At 37.7% G+C, this 21,961-nt stretch overlaps 1 protein-coding gene and 1 pseudogene across 2 annotated transcripts in view; one reads left to right on the forward strand and one right to left on the reverse strand.

Annotated features, from left to right (window-relative positions):
• The window catches only part of LOC108283463 (uricase), a 109,530-nt gene that overhangs the window by 85,856 nt on the left and 1,713 nt on the right, over positions 1–21,961 (reverse strand). The window contains exon 2 of the mRNA XM_037728280.1: positions 4,074–4,213. Within this exon, the coding sequence (XP_037584208.1) occupies positions 4,074–4,136 (63 nt within the window). The 5' untranslated portion in view covers positions 4,137–4,213. The remainder of the gene's footprint in view (positions 1–4,073; positions 4,214–21,961) is intronic.
• On the forward strand, positions 9,366–11,182 carry LOC108283465 (annotated as a pseudogene). The gene has a single exon (XR_001816843.2). The product of XR_001816843.2 is annotated as an ADP-ribosylation factor-like protein 1 (transcript).

Consider the following 21,961-nt stretch of genomic DNA (forward strand, 5'->3'; position numbering starts at 1 on the left):
AAAAAAAAAAAAAGAAAAGAAAAGAAAAAAAATTTATCTATACTCTGAAAAATGAATTATCTTTATTATGAAAACATTGTAAATTCTTCTTTAGTGTGGTAAAATGTAAGGATAGGTCTCCACTTCTCCTTCAGGACCCATGGGAAGCACAACTAGTCAATCTTTCCCACTGAAAACATGCAAAGCCTCAGAATTTTTTGCAACAGAGATCTCCAGGTAGTTACTATTAAGAAATCAAAGTTGGCATATAAGTACAACCTACTACTCTCCCATGGCTAGAAGTACTCTTTCCTTTCCAGTAATCCACCCTGTATTCTACATGGGAGAAACAACAAGACCAAGTAAATGAATACAGACGAATACTAAGCATATTCACGAAATAGCAGATATTTAAGAAATCAATGTAAGCTTTTATTTATCAAACACTAACATTGATAAATATTGATTCCAAACGATTTAAATTTGTTTTAAATTTTAAAACATTTTTCTATTATAAACATTTTAAAATATTAACTATTAATAATATGAATTTCATAGTAGCCCTTTGAAGTAGATACTATTATCCTTGTGTTACAGATAAGAAAACTGGGACAAAGAGAAGTTAACAAGATGCTTAAGATCACACAGCTAGTAAATGCTAACCCAGGCAGTCCAGCTGCAGAGGCCAACTTTCAACAACCCTGTGACGGTGCTTCTCTTTCAGGGTAAGAAAGAGACAATGTCAGAGCCAGGCTTTAGGGGGATTAATCTGCTAGGAGGAAGAAGTATGAACAAGGAGAGTGAACAACATAATTACTATTATGCGTTAAACACTTACTATATGTTAGGCACTGTACTGAGTATTTTACACATGTTCTTTCATTTACTTCTCACAATTCTTTAAGATCAACATAATTATTATTTCCATTTTAAAGATAAAGTAACTAAATAGCAAAGAGATTAAGCAGTGGCACCAGATAGTAAGTGGCAGAGCTAGGACTCAAACCCAGCTCTATCTAACTTCAAACTCACATTCTTAACTACTCACAAGATATGACTTTAAGTGACATATGTGAAAACTAACAGGAATGAAGTAAAACCAGTGCAGGACATATTGTGAAGAAGAAATCCATGAAGTTTAGCAACTGTTTCAGTATGTCAGAGAAACGGGAGGAGTCAGAGATGACTAAGGTTTGAAGGGTAACTTGAAGAAGCGACACTTCAAAGAAATAGGGAAGTCAGAAAGAGCCCAGCCTCTGAGAAAAAGATTTGTTCATACTTAGACAACACTCATTTCTAAGCAGGGAAATAGTGCATGGAGAAGAGAGCTACCATTTTCATGTGAGTTTATGCCACACATCCATCCAGGTTCTCCAACCCCCAGGGTCTGGACTAGAACTCCTGGTTCTTGCCTGCCTGAACAGATTTTTCTGACTTCCTCTACTATTTGAACAACCTGCATGATTTTAAAAGTTAAGTCAGAAAAAAGAATTAAAGAGAGTGATTTAAAAGGGGGTGGACTTTTTTCTCTAGGAGTTTCTGGTCTGTGCATAATTCTAAAGCAACCAACACATGTCTCTGCACAACAGCCAGCAGCATTTTGGCACAAGATATTCAGGGATTGTCATAACAGGCAATGCTAACCAACTTAGCAGAAATAAGAATTTAACATTTTTGTGAAAACTGCTGCTTCTTCCACACCCACAATGACCACCAAAAGGTAATGAGGGGAGTTTCTCTGAGAAGAAAACTCACGATTTTGGTTAAACATCAGGTTTCTGCCATGAATTAGTTGTGTGACCTAAGCAAGTAACTGGATTTTTCTGTGCTTATGTAGTTCCCTCCTATATTAACTGAGTGGGTTGGCTATATTCAATTTAACCCAGATTTAACTAACATTTACTTAGCCAATGTTAGGATTCTTTTTAACTCTTTATACTCCATTATTCAAACTGATAGAAAGAAGGGGCAACAGGTCTTGAGCCTAAATAGATTAGAGCTGAAAGTAGTGCTATAGTTCATTTCATGAAATTCTCTTAGTTTATAAACCAAGAAAGTGAGGCCCAGAATTTTGATTCACAGCAGATAAAAAGCTAGTTGGCAACCAAGTCCAATCTAGAATGAGCCCTGATTTGCCTTCTTGGGGTCTTCCCGCTATACCACAGTGTCGTTTCTACCCAGCTAGTTTAGCAGTGTTTGTCTCAGAACAACTCAGAATGAGTTACAAAAGAAAAAAACACAAAGCCTGGCTGATCTGAGAGAGACTTATGTGCTGGATTTAAGTTCTTATAAAATCCCATAACACTTCAACTGCAACATAAAAGTATCAGGCTATGTTACATGCTATTTATAGCAAAGTATAATGGCTAAAGCCTCAGATAGAACTTCTGTTCTTACTACCTTAGACACAGCCTAACTTCCAAAAGGTCACTCTGAAGTTGTGACTCCTGAGACAACAAAAGAGAGGTGATGGCGTCCTCCCCACCTGGGGAGTGCACCTGGCCAAGTCTGCATTTGGTGCCCACTTTGACTTTGGCATGGAGGAGCAAAGGAGGAAAAAGATGTTCAGAGCTAGGTAGACAGGAAAGAAGGTGGGTGAGGGAGGGTGCCAGCCAAGTCCTTCAGCAGCATTGCAGGTCTCCATCTTTAATTCTCCATCTCTTTACTGATAGCTCTAAGAAGCATACAGAAATAGAGGAACAGCAAATACAAAATTCAAAAACAGAAATTCTAGTGAGAGTTGGCTTGGCACTGCCATAGGAACTCTAGGCAGAAGTACACACTGCATACCCCAAGAGCTGGCTCTGCTCACAACTTCCATGCTGAGCTGTGAGGTTTAATAAGACTACCTGGTCAATGCCTTAGGTTCCTTAGACACAGGCATCAAATAAACTCAGAAAGACTAATAAATAGAGCTAATTCATTGTTTTAATAGATAAGACTCTTTTTTCCTTCTAAATAGAAGTAAAAATGAAAAAGATAAATTTAACCACATTTTTCCTTTGAGGCAAAACAATCTGAACCATAAAATAGCTGCCTACTCTGAACACAAAGGAGAGTATCTCCTCTGACCCTTGTATGTCAAGTCTTCCTAGGGCCCTTTTCTAATTGATAGGCTTTATTATATTCACAATCCTACATCCAGTGTACATAACACACCTCTTATTCTAAAATGAATATTTTAAAATCAAACTAGTATTCATACATTTATTCATCAGCAAATATTTACTGAGTACCACCTATGTGCCAGGCAGTGTTTTGAGTACTAGGAATAGAGGAGTGAACAAAATAAACAAAAATCCTGTGCTCAATGGAGCTCACCTTCTAGTTGAAATCTCTCCCTCTTTATTTTCAAAGTGCTTAATTTAATAAATCTTTGTTAAATGAATAATAAATAATATTTGGGATAATCTGTGAGAATCAGACAAATTATGCAGATTGCCTATGAGCCATATAGACTCTAAGACAAAATGTATGAATTTAATTAATCCTTGAATTTTACCTCCATTTCCTGTCAAGTCTCTTTTTCATTTTTGGCAGCCTGTTGCAAAATAAAATAAGATAATTCCTAGGAAGTATTTCTCTGAAGGCACAGAGTAAAAAATAACAAGGCCAGGTGGGGTGGCTCACAACTGTAATCCCAGCACTTTTGGAGGCCGAGGCAGGTGGATCACAAGGTCGGGAGCTTGAGATCAGCCTGGCCAACATGGTGAAAACCCATCTCCACTAAAAATACAAAAATTAACTGGGTGTGATAGTGGGCACCTGTAGTCCCAGCTACTGGGAAGGCTGAGGCAAGAGAATCGTTTGAACCCAGGAGGCGGAAGTTGCAGTGATCTAAGATTGCACCATTGCACTCCAGCCTGGGCAACAGGGTGAGACTCTATCTCAATAAATAAATAAATAACAAAAGAGAAAGAGGCTCTTATAAACAGAAAAGAAGGGACAGCCTGGTAGTGATCACCCTCATTCAGTGAAGTCCTACATTTAGAAACCTCGTGCCTCTATGCCAAGCATCAAATTTTTCAAGACCCAATAAAGTAGCATTTCAAAAACCAACACTAAAGGAATAAATAACCTGGCTGAACACTTACTTCAAGGAGGTTCAGAGATGACCCTCTAGAGCATAGCCTTGGGGGTTCCATGCTGCTGTACATTCATCTGGATCCAATGCAGGACTGCTGACCTCCAGTCAGTGGCAACTTCATTTTCATAGTGTCCTGGGTGGTGCAGCCTGAGGAGGGGTGGGACAGACAAACAGATGTTTCATAATGCAGTCAGGTACAAAGCAAGCCGTTTGCCTCTGGGAAGTGAAGTTAAAAGGATAAGAGATTATGAGAGAAATCCACTATAGCATCAAGGAATGGTAGCAAATGCAGAAATGTGGCCATCAAAGTCCGGGTCATTAATAAAGCAAATCTCCAATGAAAAAAATGGATGAAGTCATCTTTCATGCTCTCTTTCTAAGCCAACTGAATGAAAGAAGAAAGGGATTTATTATTTTATCAGGAAATCAAAAAAAGAGAGAGGGAATAAAGAAACATCAGAATGACACAAGCATTTGCTAGCATAAATAATGCTAAATTCATCTCAAGGTAGCTTCCACTTAGAAGGCAAACCTATAATAAAAGGAATGAAATTGGTTTTATTTGCCATCAGTTAAGCAAACTACCATTTATATTACTACCAGCTACATTCATACCCAAAGAAAACAGCCAAAGCCAAACACAAGTTTTCAAATACTACCATGGATATACTGGTAAAAAGATATCACAGGCCAGGAGTGGGTGGCTCGCACCTGTAATCCCAGCACATTGGGAGGCCAAGATGAGAGGATCAGCTTGAACCCAGGAGTCTGAGACCAGCCTGAGTAACACTGGGAAAACCAGTCTTTTAAAGAAAAAAAAATTTAGCCACGCATGGTGGCATATGCCACAATGAGACAGAAGAGGCTGAGGCAGAAGGATTGCCTGAGCCCAGGAGACCAAGGCTTCAGTGAGCCGTCATCGAACCACTCCACTCCAACCTGGGTGACAGAGTGAGACTTCTTCTCCAGAAAGAAATCACAGAAAGTAAACTACAAACATGAACAAAAATAGAAAGTAGTTCTATGGGGTCCAGAATATAAGCTACCTCCATCATGAGGATAGTAGTAAGAGGTGTGTCCAAATCTTGATTCCCATCTTTGGTTATCCTCTCAAGGAGTCCCCTGCATGACAAAGCAGCTTGAAGCAGTTCTCTGTTTAATTAGAGGAATCCAAATACTGCAATAAGGAGCAATAGCTGTAAGATGCGTATTAAAATAATATTAAAGACCATTGTAGCTTTTGTGAAGTGGCCTGTAACACACAACTGAAACATCATGTACCAGAATGTCTCGAGAAGGAAAAATGGATAGGGAAACGGGGGTGCAGATGTATAAGGACAGCAGGCATAAGTGCCCCTTTTTTAATATTTTGTTGTCATTGTTGACTAACTCTAATCCTTTGCTTTTGAATATTTAAAAGTATTTTAAGGGAATTGATTCCACCTTCTGTTTCAAATTTTCAGTTCTCTCTCCTACTTCCTTTACTGGCTTTCCCTTCCTTTCAGTGCCATTATTCTTCTTCTTTGCCTCAGTCTTCTCTGAACTACAAAGTTCCAAGTTTCTGTGGCAGAGAAATAAATTAGGTGAGGAGGGGGAAAGAGAGTGTGATCAAGATTAGAGGAAGAACCATTTTAGCTTTCTTGATCCCTGGTTCTATCAGAACATCTATGTAACCTGGTGAATATCATTGAAGAATGTGGCAGACATGGAGGCTTAGGAAAGAAACTCTACCATTATAAATTCCAGCCAAGAAACATGTTAAAACATTCAGTCATTTATTGCACCCACATACAATCCACCATCTGGATTCACATTACATAAAAGCATACAGAAAGCTTTGCATGCCAGAAATCGAAGGTATGCATGAAAAAGATAACTAAATAACACCTAGCCAGTGACTGAAAAGCCAGTGTTGAAGATGGACAGGCTGTGTCTCAAACATTCTGATGGGAAGTGTGGCTTCTGAGAGCTCTTTCAGATGATTTGGAAAATGCATGAAGATTGTTCATCTTCACATACAACCATCATCGTTGCTGATATTACAGTGACCCAGGAAAGCAACCCAATACATTGAGTAGTAAATTTATACTCTCCATCTGTGAGTAAAATATAAAACAAAATATAAAAACAAATAAAACAATTATAAAGAATGACAATAAAGATACATTGAAAGGCACCATTATTTTTATTACTAAGCTACCGAGGTATTGTGAATTGTTAACTCGCTTTATTTTCTTCCCTTGTGTCTTCATTTTTGTTCCATCTTCAACCTGCACCTCCCACTCTCCAACATTCAAGCACATAGATAATTATGTGTTTATGGTCTCTGAGTAGCTTTGGGGCAGGATGGGAAGCAGAAGAGGCCTGCGGGTCTTTTTCATTATTCTTCCAAAGTCTTAGGATAACATAAGTGCTTTTGTGAAGGAGATGTTTCTACACTAAACATTAAAAAAAAAATGTCATGATCAGAAATATAAAGTGAAAAGGACTTTCACAAGTAGAGGTTCCTCCTGTTCCAGGTTGGTAGCTGAGGGGAGAAGAGAAGGAGCATAAAGAAGGTCTACAGGTTCTGAGAGCAAAGCAAATGTGAGCCCATTCCTTGCCAGCACACTGGTTCAGCACCAAGACTCAGAGAGAGACAGGCTGCCTGCTGTGTCTAGGCTGATAGGAGTACAACAACCTCAGGACAAATTTTCAGCAGATAAAAGTAAGCTGATCATCCTCCCCAGGGGATACACAAATTAAGGTTCTTAGCTTAGAAGCAAACTGCACCTGATTTGAGCAGAATTTGTTACCTCAAGCACACATGAAATTTACTGGAAGATTATGGGGAAATTCAGGGAATCAGAGGCAATAACTTTGGTAACCTGGGTACCTGAAAGTGCAGCACCATCCTCTCGAGGTGCTGATACTAGAAGGATCAAATCTAATCTTGTCCTATCCTTGAGTCACCCCTCACAAAATTTAGATTTCTGAAGGAGTTGGAGGACTTTTGCTTAGCTCTCTTGCTGAACCCTCAGCCAAGAAGGGTAAGACAATTTATTTCATAGTGCCATTATTTCATTGGAGGTAGGTAAGTCCCCAGAGGAAAATCAGGTGCTATTACAAAAAAAAAGAAAGGAAAAAAAAAGAATGGATGCTGGGTAGGCATAAAAAACATATGCCCACTGCAAATGGCCACTTCAGAGATACAAAAATCTCATATGTTTAATTACTTTTTAATACATTCCTTATGTGTGATAATCAATTGCAAGAAGTTGGAGTTCAATTTGCTTGAACACTAAATTCACTGTGTCATTCCTGCTTCCAACTATTTATTGGTTCACTATTCCCTCCAGTAAAGCTCCAAATTCCTTCATATTTTTCTAGTCTCTGCCTGCTCAACCCTTGTCATCAATTCTCGTCCTTCCCTGCACCTACATCCCCATAATACGAAGGGATTTGCATTTCCTTGAACACATTATCCTGTTTCACATCTACGAATCTTTGCACATGCTGCTCTCTCTGTTCGGAATGTCCCTCCCTATTCCTTGTCTTCCTGGAGAACTTAATCCAAATACTTCCTCTTTAGGGAAAGTTCTAGGGTACCCTTCTCTCCCTAACACTCCTTCCCCCACCACATTATTCTTCATCTCAGTATATCCACTGTATATCTTGCACATGCCTCTATTTTTTATTTTACTGTGTTGTAATTATTTGTTGATATGTTTGTCTCCCTTAAAAGTCTGTGAGCATTTAGGGATGGGTTCTGAAAAAATGGGTGTTAAGTGAGTGAAAGAACTATGAAGTTTCCAATCAGGCACTGTCTTAGTCCATTTGTGTTGCTATAAAGGAATATCTGAGGCTGAGTATTTTATTTTATTTTATTTATTTTTGAGACAGAGTCTGGCTGTCACCCAGGCTGGAGTGCAGTGGCAGGATCTTGGCTCACACGATCTTCCTGCTTCGGCCTCCTGAGTAGCTGGAATTACAAGTGCCCACCACCACCCTCAGCTAATTTTTGTATTTTTAGTAGAGACAGGATTTCACCAAGTTGGCCAGGCTGGTCTCAAACTCCTGACCTCAAGTGATCTGCACACCTCAGCCTCCCAAAGTGCTGGGATTACAGGGGTGAGCCACTGCGCCTGGCCTAGGTAATTTATTTTACAAAGAAGTTTATAGCCGGGCATAGTGGCACACACCTGTAATCCCAGCTACTCGGTAGGCTGAGGCTGGAAAATTGCTTGAACCCAGGAGGCAGAGGTTGCAGTGAGCAAAGATTGTGCCACTGCACTCCAGCCTGGGCAACAGAGTGAGACTCCATCTCAAAAAAAAAAAAAAAAAAAAAGAAGTTTATTTGCCTCATAGTTCTGCAGGTTGTACAAGAAGCATGGCGATGGTGTCTGTTTCCGGGGAGGGTTTCAGGCTATTTCTACTCAGAGAGGGCAAAGGGGACCCAGCTGTGCAGAGATCACATGGTAAGAGAAAAAGCAAGAAGAGAGAAGAAGGAGAGGCCACATTCACAAATCGGCTCTCCCAGAAACTAAGAGAGTGAGGACTCATTCATTACCATGAAGATAGCACCAAGCCATTCATAAGGGATTTACCCCCATGACCCAAATGTCTCCCAATAAGCCCTACTTCCAACACTGAGAATCAAATTTCAACCAGAGGTTTGGAGGAGTAAAAAAAACCAAGTTATAGCAGATACCAACATTCCCCAAGGGCCTGCCTTGCCTGGAATCATACATAGCAGGTGTAGTAAGGAAGAATGTTTACTAAAGCAGTAGTTCACTACCAGGGGTATGCAGATCATCAGTGGGGAGGGACACATGGTTTCATTACAATTTCCAAATACTCACTCTCATTAATCCCCATGTTCACTTGCAAGCATAATGTACCATTTTCTGCCTCCCTTATTTGTCCATATTGTTTCTGCAAATTTTTATCTATCTTCATTTCAGATCTGTAGTGGTAAAATTTATACTCCAAAATGTTGTAAGTTTTATTACTAATTAAATACTTGGTTTTATATAGCAAATCATTTCATAGCATAGCCCCTAAGAATATGGGCTCAAGAGCCAGATGACGTGGGTGTCGATCATGGCTCTGGCTGCGTGACTCCTCAAGGTATTTTACCTCTCTATGCCTCTGATACTTAATCTATGAAAATGAGCCCATAATAGTAGCCAACCCATTAGATTAGTGAGAGGATTAAATGAGTCATAGATGTAAAGCATACAGAACATTGCTTGACCTTAAAAAGAGCAAAATAAATGCTAGCTGTCATTATTATTGCAATAAAATGGACTCCCTACCATATTACCACAATTTTTTTTAGTAATTACAATAATCCAGTAAATAAGAAGTATAATAACAGAATGCATGTAAGCAGGAGTTTTATTTGTTGCCACCATAGCAGGATCCAAGTTCTTTAGTGAAGTAACTTTCAGGACATAAACAATTCAAAACCACTGCAATAGAGAATGACCTTAAGGAATCAATAAATTAATGAAGGAAATAGGATAAACAGAATACAAATCTACCCAGAAACATTTCAATATACCTTTTTGTGCAAGAGCTTAGTAAAGGGAAATAATTAAATATGATTCAAAAGAGGTTACCTAATTTGAAGTAGTGAGAGAGGATGAGAACTGCCTTTTAGTTTAGGAGGAAAGCAGCAGTTAAAAGAGTCTTGGATCACTGAGGATCAGCGAGGGCAGACAGAGGTTCATCATGGGTGGCTTTTTCTCAAGCATATTTTCCAGTCTGTTTGGAATTCAGGAAATGAGGATTTTAATTTTGGGATTAGCTGGAGCAGTAAAAAACCACAATTTTGTACAGATTACAAGTTGGAGAAGTCTTTACTGCTATACCTACCATTGGATTTAATGTAGAGATGGTGATATACAAAAACTTGAAATTCCAAGTCTGGGATTTAGGAGGACAGACAAGTATCAGACCATACTGGAGATGTTACTATTCAAACACAGATGCAGTCATTTATGTGGTAGACAGTTGTGACCAAGACCGAATTGGCATTTCCAAATAAGAGTTAGTTGCCATGTTGGAAGAAGAAGGGCTGGGAAAAGCCATTTTAGTGGTGTTTGCAAATAAATAGGACATGGAACAGGCCATGACTCCCTCAGAGATGGCAAATTTACTTGGGCTACCTGTCTTGAAGGACAGAAAATGGTAAATATTCAAAACATCAGCAACCAAAGGCACTAGCCTTGATGAGGCAATGGAATGGTTAGCTGAAATTCTGAAAAGCAGACAGTAATTCCGTCCATTCTTCTCCCCTGAAACAAAGACTACATCAACTCTGTTCCCTTTGCAGTCAAGTGTGGTTCACAACAAGTATATGATTGCTGGCATATACTGACTGACTGCAATGTTTGTAGTTAATAGGAAAAAGAAGTATTTTGTTGGAGGGCTAACTCAACTGAATCACCTGAATGTTCTATGAAATATAAAATATTCTTTCCTTGCTTTCTTGTGTTGATCTATATTCTATCTACATGGAATTCTTATTAAAATACAGTTCTGTTAAAGAATGTACTCCTATTGGATGAAGATATCTCCTATTTTTGAATAGTAGTTGCAGCTTGTTTGTGTAAATACTAATAAATATCTTAACAGATTTTTCCCCTTAAAATGAATTATCTTTCCAAAGATTAGACTCAGCAGAGTAGGTAAGGAATATAGTGTGTATAATATAATCTTTGTTTGCTTACCTGACCACTTTTTATTAAGCTGTTTTATTTAAAAGCTTTTGGTTATAGGCATGAATATTATTTTGACGGTTCACTAACTTATCTGTAATTGTCATTTTATAGTACTTTACAGTTCTCAAAAAAATCTTACATATATTGATCTAGTTGATCTGTACAAGAAGCTTGTGAGGTAGGTAGGACAGGTTATGATGTCTTCACTTTCTGGACATGGACCCAGGGTTCTAATAGGTTGGCTTGCCCAAGGTCACCTGCCAGTTAGTAAGGTGGGAATAGGGCTCAAAGTAAAATTTTTGGTTTAGAAGCTTGACTCATAAACTATACTATATATCCCCCAAAATGTCAGCATTGACAACACAATCTAACTCTGAAATAAAATTATACTAATTAAAGTAGTTACATTAAAAAAAAAAATAGTCTTGGCTGGGAGCAATGGCTTATGCCTGTAATCCCGGCATACTGGGACACTGAGGTGAGCAGATCACTTGAGCTTGGGAGATCACTTGAGCCTGGCCAACATGGCGGAACCCTGTCTCTATGGGGGAAAAAATTAGCAGGCCGTGGTAGGGCACATCTGTAGTCCTGGCTACTCCACTGAGGTGGGAAGATTGCTTGAGCTTACGAGGTCAAGGCTGCACTGAGCTAGGATCGTGCCACTGTACTCCAGCCTGGGAAACAGAGCAAGACTCCATTTTCCCCACCCCAGCCCCACCACAAAAAAACCGAGTCTTGAACTTTGTGAAAAACAATGTTGCCCCACCTAGCTTGGGGAATTAGAACTAATTAGTGAGTCCACTTACTTCATGCATTAGTATTTATATTTTCAGTCAGTCTTATTTCTTGGGGTCAGAACTAAAAGGTTTACTAATTAGATACATGTCAGAGAATCCCATCTCATTTATAATAGCGCCCCCTTATCTTCGGGATACGTTCCAAGACCCCCAGTGACTGCCTGAAATGGCAGATAGTACCAAACCCTATATATACTGGTTTTTTAAATTCATACACGCCTATGGTAAAGTTTAATTTATAAATTAGGCACAGTAAGAGATTAATAACAATAACTAATAATAAAATAGAACAATTATAACAACATACTATAATAAAAGTTATATGAATGTGGTCTCTCTCCCTCTCTCTCAAAATATCTTATGCTGTATTCACCCATTTTTGGACTATGGTTGACTTCAGGTAAATGAAAGTGTAGAAAGCACAATCACAGATAAAAGGAAACTGCTGTGCTAAGAAACTGACTTCTGTTAAAGAAAATTTAAATAATTTATCCTTTCACCTCTAGATCTGTAAGTCCATTTGAAATTGGGGCCATGCAATACTCACTGTCCTGGTTTTCTAGGCATGCTGGTCACTCAGTAAATGTTTTATAACGAGATATGTTAAAGTTATTCAGGAGTTTCTAACTTTATTTCTATGGAAAAATGCTTAGAAATCCAAGCTTATTCTGTAGTTTTTGCTTATTACATGTTGACTAAGGACACTGTATTTTATGGTAATCATGAAAATAAGCCTGGAGCTAAAGTCTATGGTCAAAGATACAGTGATCTTAGAACCATGACTTTAAATTTAAACTACTGAGATCACTGATATACTTTGCCCTCTTTCCTAATCTCATAGGGTTAGCTTTTCTTGGGAAGTGTATTAATGAGTAAACTAATAATGGCTACCAAAAAAACTTCTGTTTTAGCTTTCAAAACGTTTTAAATTCTTCATTTGTTTTTAAAGCAGGGTCTTTCTCTGTTGCCCAGGCTGGAGTGCAGTGGTGTGATCACAGTTCACTGCAGCCTCAAATTAAAGCAATCCTCCTGCCTCAACTTCCTGAGTAGCTAGGACTACAGGTGTAAACCATCACGCCCAGCTAAAGTGTTTTTTTTTTTTTTTTGGTAGACACAGGGTCTCGCTATATTGCTCAGGCTGGTCTTGCAACTCTCAGCCTCAAGTGATCTTCCTGCCTCAGCCTCCCAAAGTGTTGGGATTGCAGGTGTGAGCCACTGCACCTGGCCTATTTCAGCAAATTTGAAACAATACATAGGGAAGGAGACATGTTACCTTGGAAAATGTCATAGGTCAAATTGAATTTGGAATCTGAAGGCTTTTAAGATGATCATAAAGCAGTAATAATAAATATTCTTTGTTTTTAGTGTACCTAAAATCTCTCCCTAAAACTTCACCTCTACTATACAAAAGGGTCAGAAACTCCCTCAATTTCCACAAACTGAAATCTATACATCTACATAAAATTGTACCAACCCTTTCCTGCTTTCCTTTTTCCCTAAGTCCAGTTTATCCTGCTGTGCTCCAAATTCCACCCTATCTGCCTTCTCTCTTACATATTCAATTCCTGCTCCTCCTAGCCCCCCATACTGGATCCTTCCTAACAGCTTTCAAACATACTCAGTTCCATAAAGATACTCCCTCAACCCCACTTCCTCCTTTTGCTATCACCCTGTCTCTGTCTCCCCTCCACAGACAAACATAAAGAATATGTCTACTCTCTGCCTTCTTTTTCTCACTACACATTTCTTTTTAAACTCACTTTGATCTAACTTCCATTTCCACTTGTCTGAACTGACTGTCACTAAGATGGCCACATGGTCTCCAGGTTGTTAAATCCGATGGACATATTAGTCCTCAGCTTGCCTGACCTTTCAGCACTCTCTTTATTTACCTTCTACCATTCTTTCTCAGTCTCTTTGGCCAGCTTTTTCTCCTCTATTCAGCCTTTAATTGTTGGAATTCCTTAAAGATCAATATTAGACCTACTGTTCTTCTTATTCTATGCACTCCCTAGGTAGTTATACACCTATTGATGCCCTCAATTATTATCTATACACCAATAACTCCTACAGTTATACCTCTAGCTCTCCTTCTGTCCTAACAATTTAATCCTCTAGACTTTTCCCTATCTCACCAACCTTCCATTTTCTTGGTTAGAAATGTGAAATCATCATTGACTCTCTTCTCCCACATTTAATAATTCAGGATGGTAAACTGTTCTCTTCTCGTGTTCTCAGAATTGCCACCAATGCTCCAAAGCTGAATACAATAGACATCAAGGAACCCCCACCATTTAAAGAGAATCAGTGGGTTAATGAGAGGCAACAGAACTGGCATTGCTCCTCCAAGCATCAGTCTCCCATCCTTTCCTCCTTCCCACTGCATTATCTACATATTATGTGTTACACATAGACGAGAGAAATATATGGGGGTTGCTAGGGACAAGTAATGTGGCTCTTCTTCTCCCCTGAAGCCAAGTTAAGGAACCCAATAAAATTACTTGTAAGGATTAGATATACCCATAAGTAGGAGATAACAGTGTCTCATTGTTGGTTTGGACATCTATGCAGGCAGTGGAGTTAACTAATCTTGGCACTAACCCAAACAGGAGAAAAACAAGTACTAGAGAACAAAAAGAAGTGGCACTAGTTGAAATGCCACTTGGATTGGAGCAAAATGCTTGGGTTTTCCAGAAGACACTGAAGAAGAAAGTCAAGCCTGAAGTTAATTGCTGGTACATGCCCAAGGGGGCTGTGCACCAAGTGATGGGATCCCAACACCAAGAGGCTAAGGAACACGTTGCTAAGGAAGGCATCAGAAGAGGTGGCCTGCCCCCATCAGGGATCAGTGCAGAGGCCCTTGTATGGCTTCCTGAAGAATGGCTCATCAGATAAAGACAGCATGTGGATGCCTACCAAATCAAGTATATGAACAGCAGCTCACATTAAATAGGATACATTTGTGACTTGTCCCCCCAGTCCTCCACTCAGCTCCACAGGCCAGGAAACAAAGCAAAACCTATAATAGACAAGAGTGAAAACACAGACTATTTGCCAACTCCGCTTCCAAGGATGTCCCTCATTCCCTGACACATGATTGGACTGGAAGGACACTGAGGGAAGGGTGAGGGAAAGGTTTAAGTTGGACATGTAAGATTGGACTAGGTCAGACTGTACTTTTAATAACAGAAAGTAATCTGGAAGCTATGATAATCTGCTGAAGATATTAAGGAATTTGAAGGGAAATGTTATCAGCACATTTGAAGATTGTGGTCAGTAACAAAAGTAGAATCTTTTTATGTTTAAACTTTACTGTGTTCAGTCCCTGCAATCACTTGGTTACACAATCAATCACAGAGACACCTCTCTAATAGTACTCTTGGTCTTCCCCACACTATGGCTAGAGTGCTCTTCCAGACACAGATCTGACCATGTCATGCCCCTATTTAAACACTTTTAATGGTACACCATTAATATACCTAGGATAAAGATCTCAATCCAACCCCTAAAGCCCAGTTTACAGACTCATGAATCTGCCTCCACTCTCTCTACATTCCATCCACATTGGTTTCTCAGGGCCTCAGGCATACCAAACGGAGTCTTCACCTATGCTATTCCACCTGCCAAAACCTATCCTCCTCCTCCCATCCTATTCAGTCTATTTGATTTCAGCTTATAAATCACTTTCATAGGAAAGTCTTCCCTAAACTAAGCAGGCGTTTCCTTATTATACACTCTGAAGACACAGTATAATCCTTTATGATACCAATTTTAATAATGATATATCCTTATATAATCATTTTTCAGATGTCTGTCTTCTCCAGTAGTCTGAAAGAAGACTCCAAGTGTTTTTACTTACCTTTGTATCCCTGGTACATAGCACATGAGCCATCAATGAGAATGCACATAAGAAATATTTGATGAATAAATACATAAATGAAATTACATGCATTTACTGTTATTAAGTAGGTCTCCAACTGAGGCATCACTGTTCTTCTCTCATTCTGAGTATCAGCAACAAATGAGGCAGGGCTTGCCCTCAGCTCAAACGTTAGGCAGGACCACCTTAGTTCTTGTTTTCTTTGGGAAAATTTCTGATTATAATAATAAACACTTGGGACTTGCCCAAGATGACACAGCTACTGGGGAGGAGCTGGGAGTGGAACCCATATCTGGCTGACTCTAAAACCTGTGTTCGTAACCATTATAATACATAGCTTCCAAAACACAGGGCTTTCTCTTTACTTAAGACATTACTTACTCAGCATTTACTCAGCATTTACCACTAAAGACAATCTTCTGACACCTACAGCACTGTTCTTTTCCTATGCCATTCAAAGCCTGGATTAAAATCTAAGATTTAATGTTTATATATTTAGGTTCTTCATTAGATTTTAAGTTCTTGGCAGAGAGGAGTCTTTACTGTGCTGTGCATCTCTGGTTTCCTTACAAGGTCCATTTCTGGTTTGAGTACTCAAAAATATTTGTAGTATGAATCAATATATAAATGAGTACCAGAACAATCTCACTCAATAGTTTATATGGATGAAACGTGCCATATTCTTTAAACACAATTCCAGATTTAGTGATATTTCCATTTTTAATGAGGATGGCTGTGGAGCAATACCATGACTCCTATTTTTTAATATGGAATATAATAACACAAAGTGTTCCTGGAAAAGATGATACACTGTATCTCCTTATCTTTAACAACAAACCTTATGACCTCTTTATGTTAAATGTTGGTTTCACAACAAATGCAGAAATGTTCATGTTCTATTTGAGACATAATATAAAATAGATGGTATCTTTTATCAGATATGTAAAGTGTGTTAAGTTGCATCTTCATTTTGTAGAAGGCTAGAAGGCACAGTTTTCTAGCAGGTCAGTGTAATTCAAATGATAACCTCTTTTTATCAGCTCAAATATTAAAACTTCCTGTGAATGATTTGAATGTAAAATCTTTCTCAAGTATTTGAAAACTATTTTATTCCTGAGAAAGAAACCTGTAAGAAAACTCAACAATTTTACTGGCTTCTGACCAACAATATTGTGATTGTGTCAATCACAATAATTTCCAAATAATCACCAAATAATTTCCAATTTATTACTTCCCCACAGGAAATCATAAAGATAACTTTCCCACTTTTTATAATTGGAAACCCCTGAGGTAAATCTCTCTAGTTTAATTATAGAAATAGGAAATGATATATCAAATATATAATCTTTTTCTTAAATTCAGTTTGCCAAAACTGTAAAAAGCTGTACTGTCTCTACAATAAAAAATTGAAATAAATGAAAAACAAATATTGCTTTTACGTTCACTGCTCCAAACTTCATGCATTTGTCTCTTTTAAAGGATCCATATGGCACAGAGTTCAGCTTTCTTCCTTAGCAAAGAAAATGAGTTATATACAGATGTATGGGGTTGTATTCATTTAATAAGTTAAGTAATATGGATCTAAAGATATGCCACATGATTAGTTTCAAAAGTAATGATTACAAACTACAATTGGCAGTTTAATCTGGGTACTATTTTTAATCTCTTTGAATTTTGATTTTCCCACTGGAAAATGATGATAATTTCTGCCTTGTATCTGTTTTATAGGAATTTTAGAAAGGTGGAGATGATATATTAGAAATACTTTGAGAATCTCTAATGTTAGCTGGATCATAATTCTTGGCATCTTCTTTATTTTTATTTTTCTGTTTTACATAAACTCAGTCCCAAGTCTGGATATCGTTACATAGCTTTGGCTTTAGTTCACGTAATACTACAGAGGAAGATAAGAGAGATACATGGTCCCTTCTATTACAGCTCTTTGCAAAATTTCTCAAGCCATGGGAACAACCACAGGAAGGTAATATTTATAAGTCTTGATTATCATAAAAAACAAAATGAAATAAAATTAAAAACATGAAAGAAGACTGGTAACTTTGTGTTCAGCCCAAAATTTATTCTAGAAATGTTAACTTCACCACGAACTATTCACCTTCAGTCTTGAGTGTATTTCACATGGATGATTTAAATTTTTGATATTCTGGCTTCCACTGACAAACTCTGCATTTTGACAAGTTTTGATGAAGCCTATTCATTCTAGACAATTTATGCACACCTAGCTTGAATAGTTGATTTTGACTTTATCCCCTGGAGTTCCTAGACCTGCCCTGATTAAATTTTAAAACATAATTACAGGTAGCACATTGAGTCAGTCAGTTAGTCAGAGAGATCTGAGCTCTGTGAATACCTACTTCCTGCAGCACTGCATTAAGTGCTCTGGAGGAGGACGGGGGTGGATGGGAACAGTCACCCATGAAATGATTTAAGGATTATTATTAAAGCAACATATCACCAGGAACAAAGTACCTGAGTAGAAGAAACTCTACATGAAAGCACAAGGAATGGAGAGTAAAGAAAGCATCAATTCTGCTTTAATTGTCAGTCCAATATATTTAGCAAATGTGTTTTGTGATTATTAATAGGTTTGCAAGCAGGCCAACAAAACAAATTAAACAACTGTTGTTCTACCTACAAATAGGCAGCCTGAGTTGATGTAAGGCAGTTCTTTAATTTATTTTACCTGGTAATATATCAAGGGTATTGTTAAGTGAAGGATCAGGAAGAGATTTTTTTTTAACAATTTTTAAATTTTGGATTAATTTTAAATTTACAGAAAAGTTGCAAAAGTAAGACAGAGTTCCTATACATCCTCACCCAGTTTCCCCTAATGTTATTATCGTATATGGTCAAAGTGCATTTTTCAAAACTAAGAATCAATATTGGTATATTACTATTAGATGAACTTTGGACTTTGTTCCAATTTCATCCATTTTATACTACTGTTTTTGGGTTTTGTTTTGTTTTGTTTTCTGTTCCAGGTTTCAATCTAGGATACCACACTGCATTTAGGAGGAAAAGATTTAATGTCTTATTGCTGGATTTAAAAATCAGCTATTTCTGGGCAATGGAGCTAATCAGTGTTAGATATTAATATGAGCAGGAATGAATACGAGTAACATGTCCAAGAGTCACCTGAGCATACTATAGTGTCAGATTTTTAGCTAATTTCAGGGAAAAGCAAACATGATTTTGTAGTCAGTCATTAATGTCTACTTTATTTAGTTAAAGGTGCTGATTATATCAAGCTCTACCACCATTGCTAGAGTAGTGTGAACTAGCGTGAACACCAAGATTTCCTACATAAAGACATGAAAAGAGGCTGATTTGGTTATGAAATCTGCCCATTAGGAAAGCTTACCATAGACAACACAGAAACAAAGCCCTAAATAGTCAGCTTATTGATATCGGAAGATAATAATGTATCAAGACCAGTGGATTTACAACTTGGACATGCATCAAGATCACCTGGAGGGCTTGTTAAAATCCAGATTTGTAAGTCCTATCCCCAGAGCCTCTGATTCCATAGAGCCCACGCATCTGCACTTCCAGCAAGTTCCCAGGTGATGTGGATGCTGCTGGCCCAAGGACTATACTTTGAGAAACACTATTCTTCCCTAAGTTAATCTTCATGAGTAATTGACCGAAAGAAAAGTAAAGCCATTGGTTCTGACAAGGTATATTCATAGATCCCTGAACTGTTATGTTGCCTACCAGTTAGATAAGAGATCTGCTAAATCTCATTCCAAATCTGTACAAGGAGTAAGTGAGAAAACAAATCAAATATTTTAGTTTCTCACAATAGTTTTTACCAGTCTGTCTTCCCTTCAGGTAATGCTATCATATTTAAAATAATAAAATACTATTTTTAACAACAATAAAATAACTATAATTTAAAATCAATCACAAATGTTTGGACCAAAACAAGGCTTCTGATTGATAAACAGAAATCAGTGGGAATAAGGGATGTAACACACATCTTCTTCAACAATGCTTCCCAAACTTTAATGTGTTTATGAACCACCTGGAGATCTTTCAGTTGGTCTGAGGGTGAGCCCCAGGATTTTGCATATCTACTAGAATTCCAGATGATGCTGTTGCTGTTCCTCCACGGATCATACTCAAAACAGCTCTATAGGCCTTTGGCAAGATTTTAGCAAGTGTAAGATGTTCTAGCACCTAGTGATGTCTGGAACTTTCTACATCTCAGTTATGGGCATTATTTAATGCCCTTGACTAAGGCAGATTTTAGGATATGCCGGTCTCTATTCTGAACTCTCAGCTTTAGAATAAAAAAGCAATAATTTTAGGGAAACTAAATCAACAAAATCTCCCTGGAGTGTACTGGAATATAACAGAAACTTTTAGAACCTAATCACTTACTGAGAAGTCCTTTATATAATCCCTACTATTTCACTCTAGTATCAGTCTATAAATTAACAGCCACATAGATAAAAAATAGGAAGAGTGTCATCCAATTCTGCATTCTGATGAAATCATTACTGTTAACACTGATCCTATACACATCTTCAGTTCCTCACACTGCTCTGCCTCTCCCTATCTTTCCCTTTGCCAAGGAAGCCCTCTTAGCTCTTGTGATGGGAATTCCAAGCAAGCTATTAAATTTCATTATTCCCCCTAAATGAAGCTTAACTCTCTTCCAGTTTTTTGTGGAGTCAAAGATCCACATTACATAGGACCTTATCATCACTGTTAGAGTACGGAGGGATAAGGGATTAGGAGGCTTTTTCTTTATTTTATCTGTTTGCCTTACAGGAAAAAAAAATGGAAAAGTTTATTGATTGCCTCAAGAACAAGAGGAGAGGCTGTGAGAAGACACTGTTTTCTATAGTGGGTGAGGAAAAAAGAAAAACCTTGGCCAGAAGCAACAAAGGATATATAAACTTTGACTCTCCCAAAATGCTGCCTTAGGATCCATCATACAGTAAGATGGTGGCTTCCATCCTGCACAGCTGAGTAGAGTGGAGGGACCCCCACAAAGCATTCCTCAGATTGTCTCCCTAAACAATTTCCCAGAATATATTAAGGCTTCATGTAAGGTTGCTCTTGTTAACTAATTGGGTAGTTATGAAAAAGTAAGCCAATTTTCAGGGATGCACAGGTGAAAGAAGGTAATTGAAAGATGGCCTAGCCTGAAAAACAGCCCTGGAAAGTTTATATCAACAATGGGCCCTTCCCACCCCAAACTCCTCAGTCCCTTAAATTCCTACGTCCTAACCTGCATTGCAGGGAACCACTATCAGTGACCTGGAGCCAAGAAAGCTCCTATTCAAGTGAAAATCTCTAAGCAACCTAGGGATTAAGGTAAGGAAATTTGTATCCATTGCTGTGAGCTTGACAATTTACCAGCACTTCCAGACTTCCCTGATAAAATTAGTAGTAATCTTCTTAAATGTGATTTCTTGAAATTATATAATGAATGTGTCAACTTTGGGAAGATATGCAAAACTCCACAAACCAACATTTTCCAAATGACCAATGAATGCATGTTGTTATAAAATTATGCATAGGTAAAAGGTCCATTCAAAATGCAAGATAGACCAATAGATTTTAATGTAATAGAAGAGGGAAAGCTCACTGATATTATTTCATATTCCACATTGCAACTAACATCTAAAAAACTTACTACTTCTTAAATTTTAGTGCAGTATCAAAGAGGAATATTCACAATTATCTGAAAAAGCTCTTAAATACTCCTCCCTTGTCCTATCACATACTTGTTTGAGGTTAGAGTTTCTTCATATACTTCAAACAAATGGTATATTACAACAGATTAAATGCAGAGAGGCATATATAAATCCAGCTATCGTCTATTAATTATAATACAAAAGAGACTTGAAGAGATACATTTTAAATGCTATTTTTCTCATTAATTTTTTGTTTTGGAAAATATCATTTTCTTTGTTTGCAGAGGGCAGAAAAAATTAAAAATTAAAAGAAAATATAGTAATTTTCACAAAGTATGTAAGTTATTATATAATGGTTTATTTGATTACATTTAAATAAATAAATGCATATTTAATTTTTTCTCAGTTTTAAGTTCCATATGGTGAATATTAACAAATATAACTCACATAAACAAAAGCTCTTTGGGGGTCCTCAATAATTTTTAATAATGTGCAGAGGTTATGAGACAAAAAGTTTGAGAACTGCTAGGCTAAGCTAAGGACTGTGCTTTATTATCTTGTGTTTTAAATATTTGTGTCTCTGGACTGGACATAGGTTAATTTCTATGGAAAACAGACAGCTGAACTACCAAAAAGGAACTTACAAGTATACCTACTCTGGCTCTTTGAAGAAGGCACTAGGAAGTTGTAATTCTAAATTTGGTCTTGATTATACAACAAGACGGCTGTTAAAGAACCTCTTTTTTGTACTTGCTAGTGTACTGGTTCTCTCCTCACTGGAGTTCCATGGAGCAGGGAGTGGTGCCTTTTGATTGCTATATTCAGAGGACAAGAATGACTTAAAT

This window comes from Cebus imitator, unplaced genomic scaffold (assembly GCF_001604975.1).
Source record: "Cebus imitator isolate Cc_AM_T3 unplaced genomic scaffold, Cebus_imitator-1.0 Scaffold261, whole genome shotgun sequence".
Classification (NCBI taxonomy): domain Eukaryota; kingdom Metazoa; phylum Chordata; class Mammalia; order Primates; family Cebidae; genus Cebus; species Cebus imitator.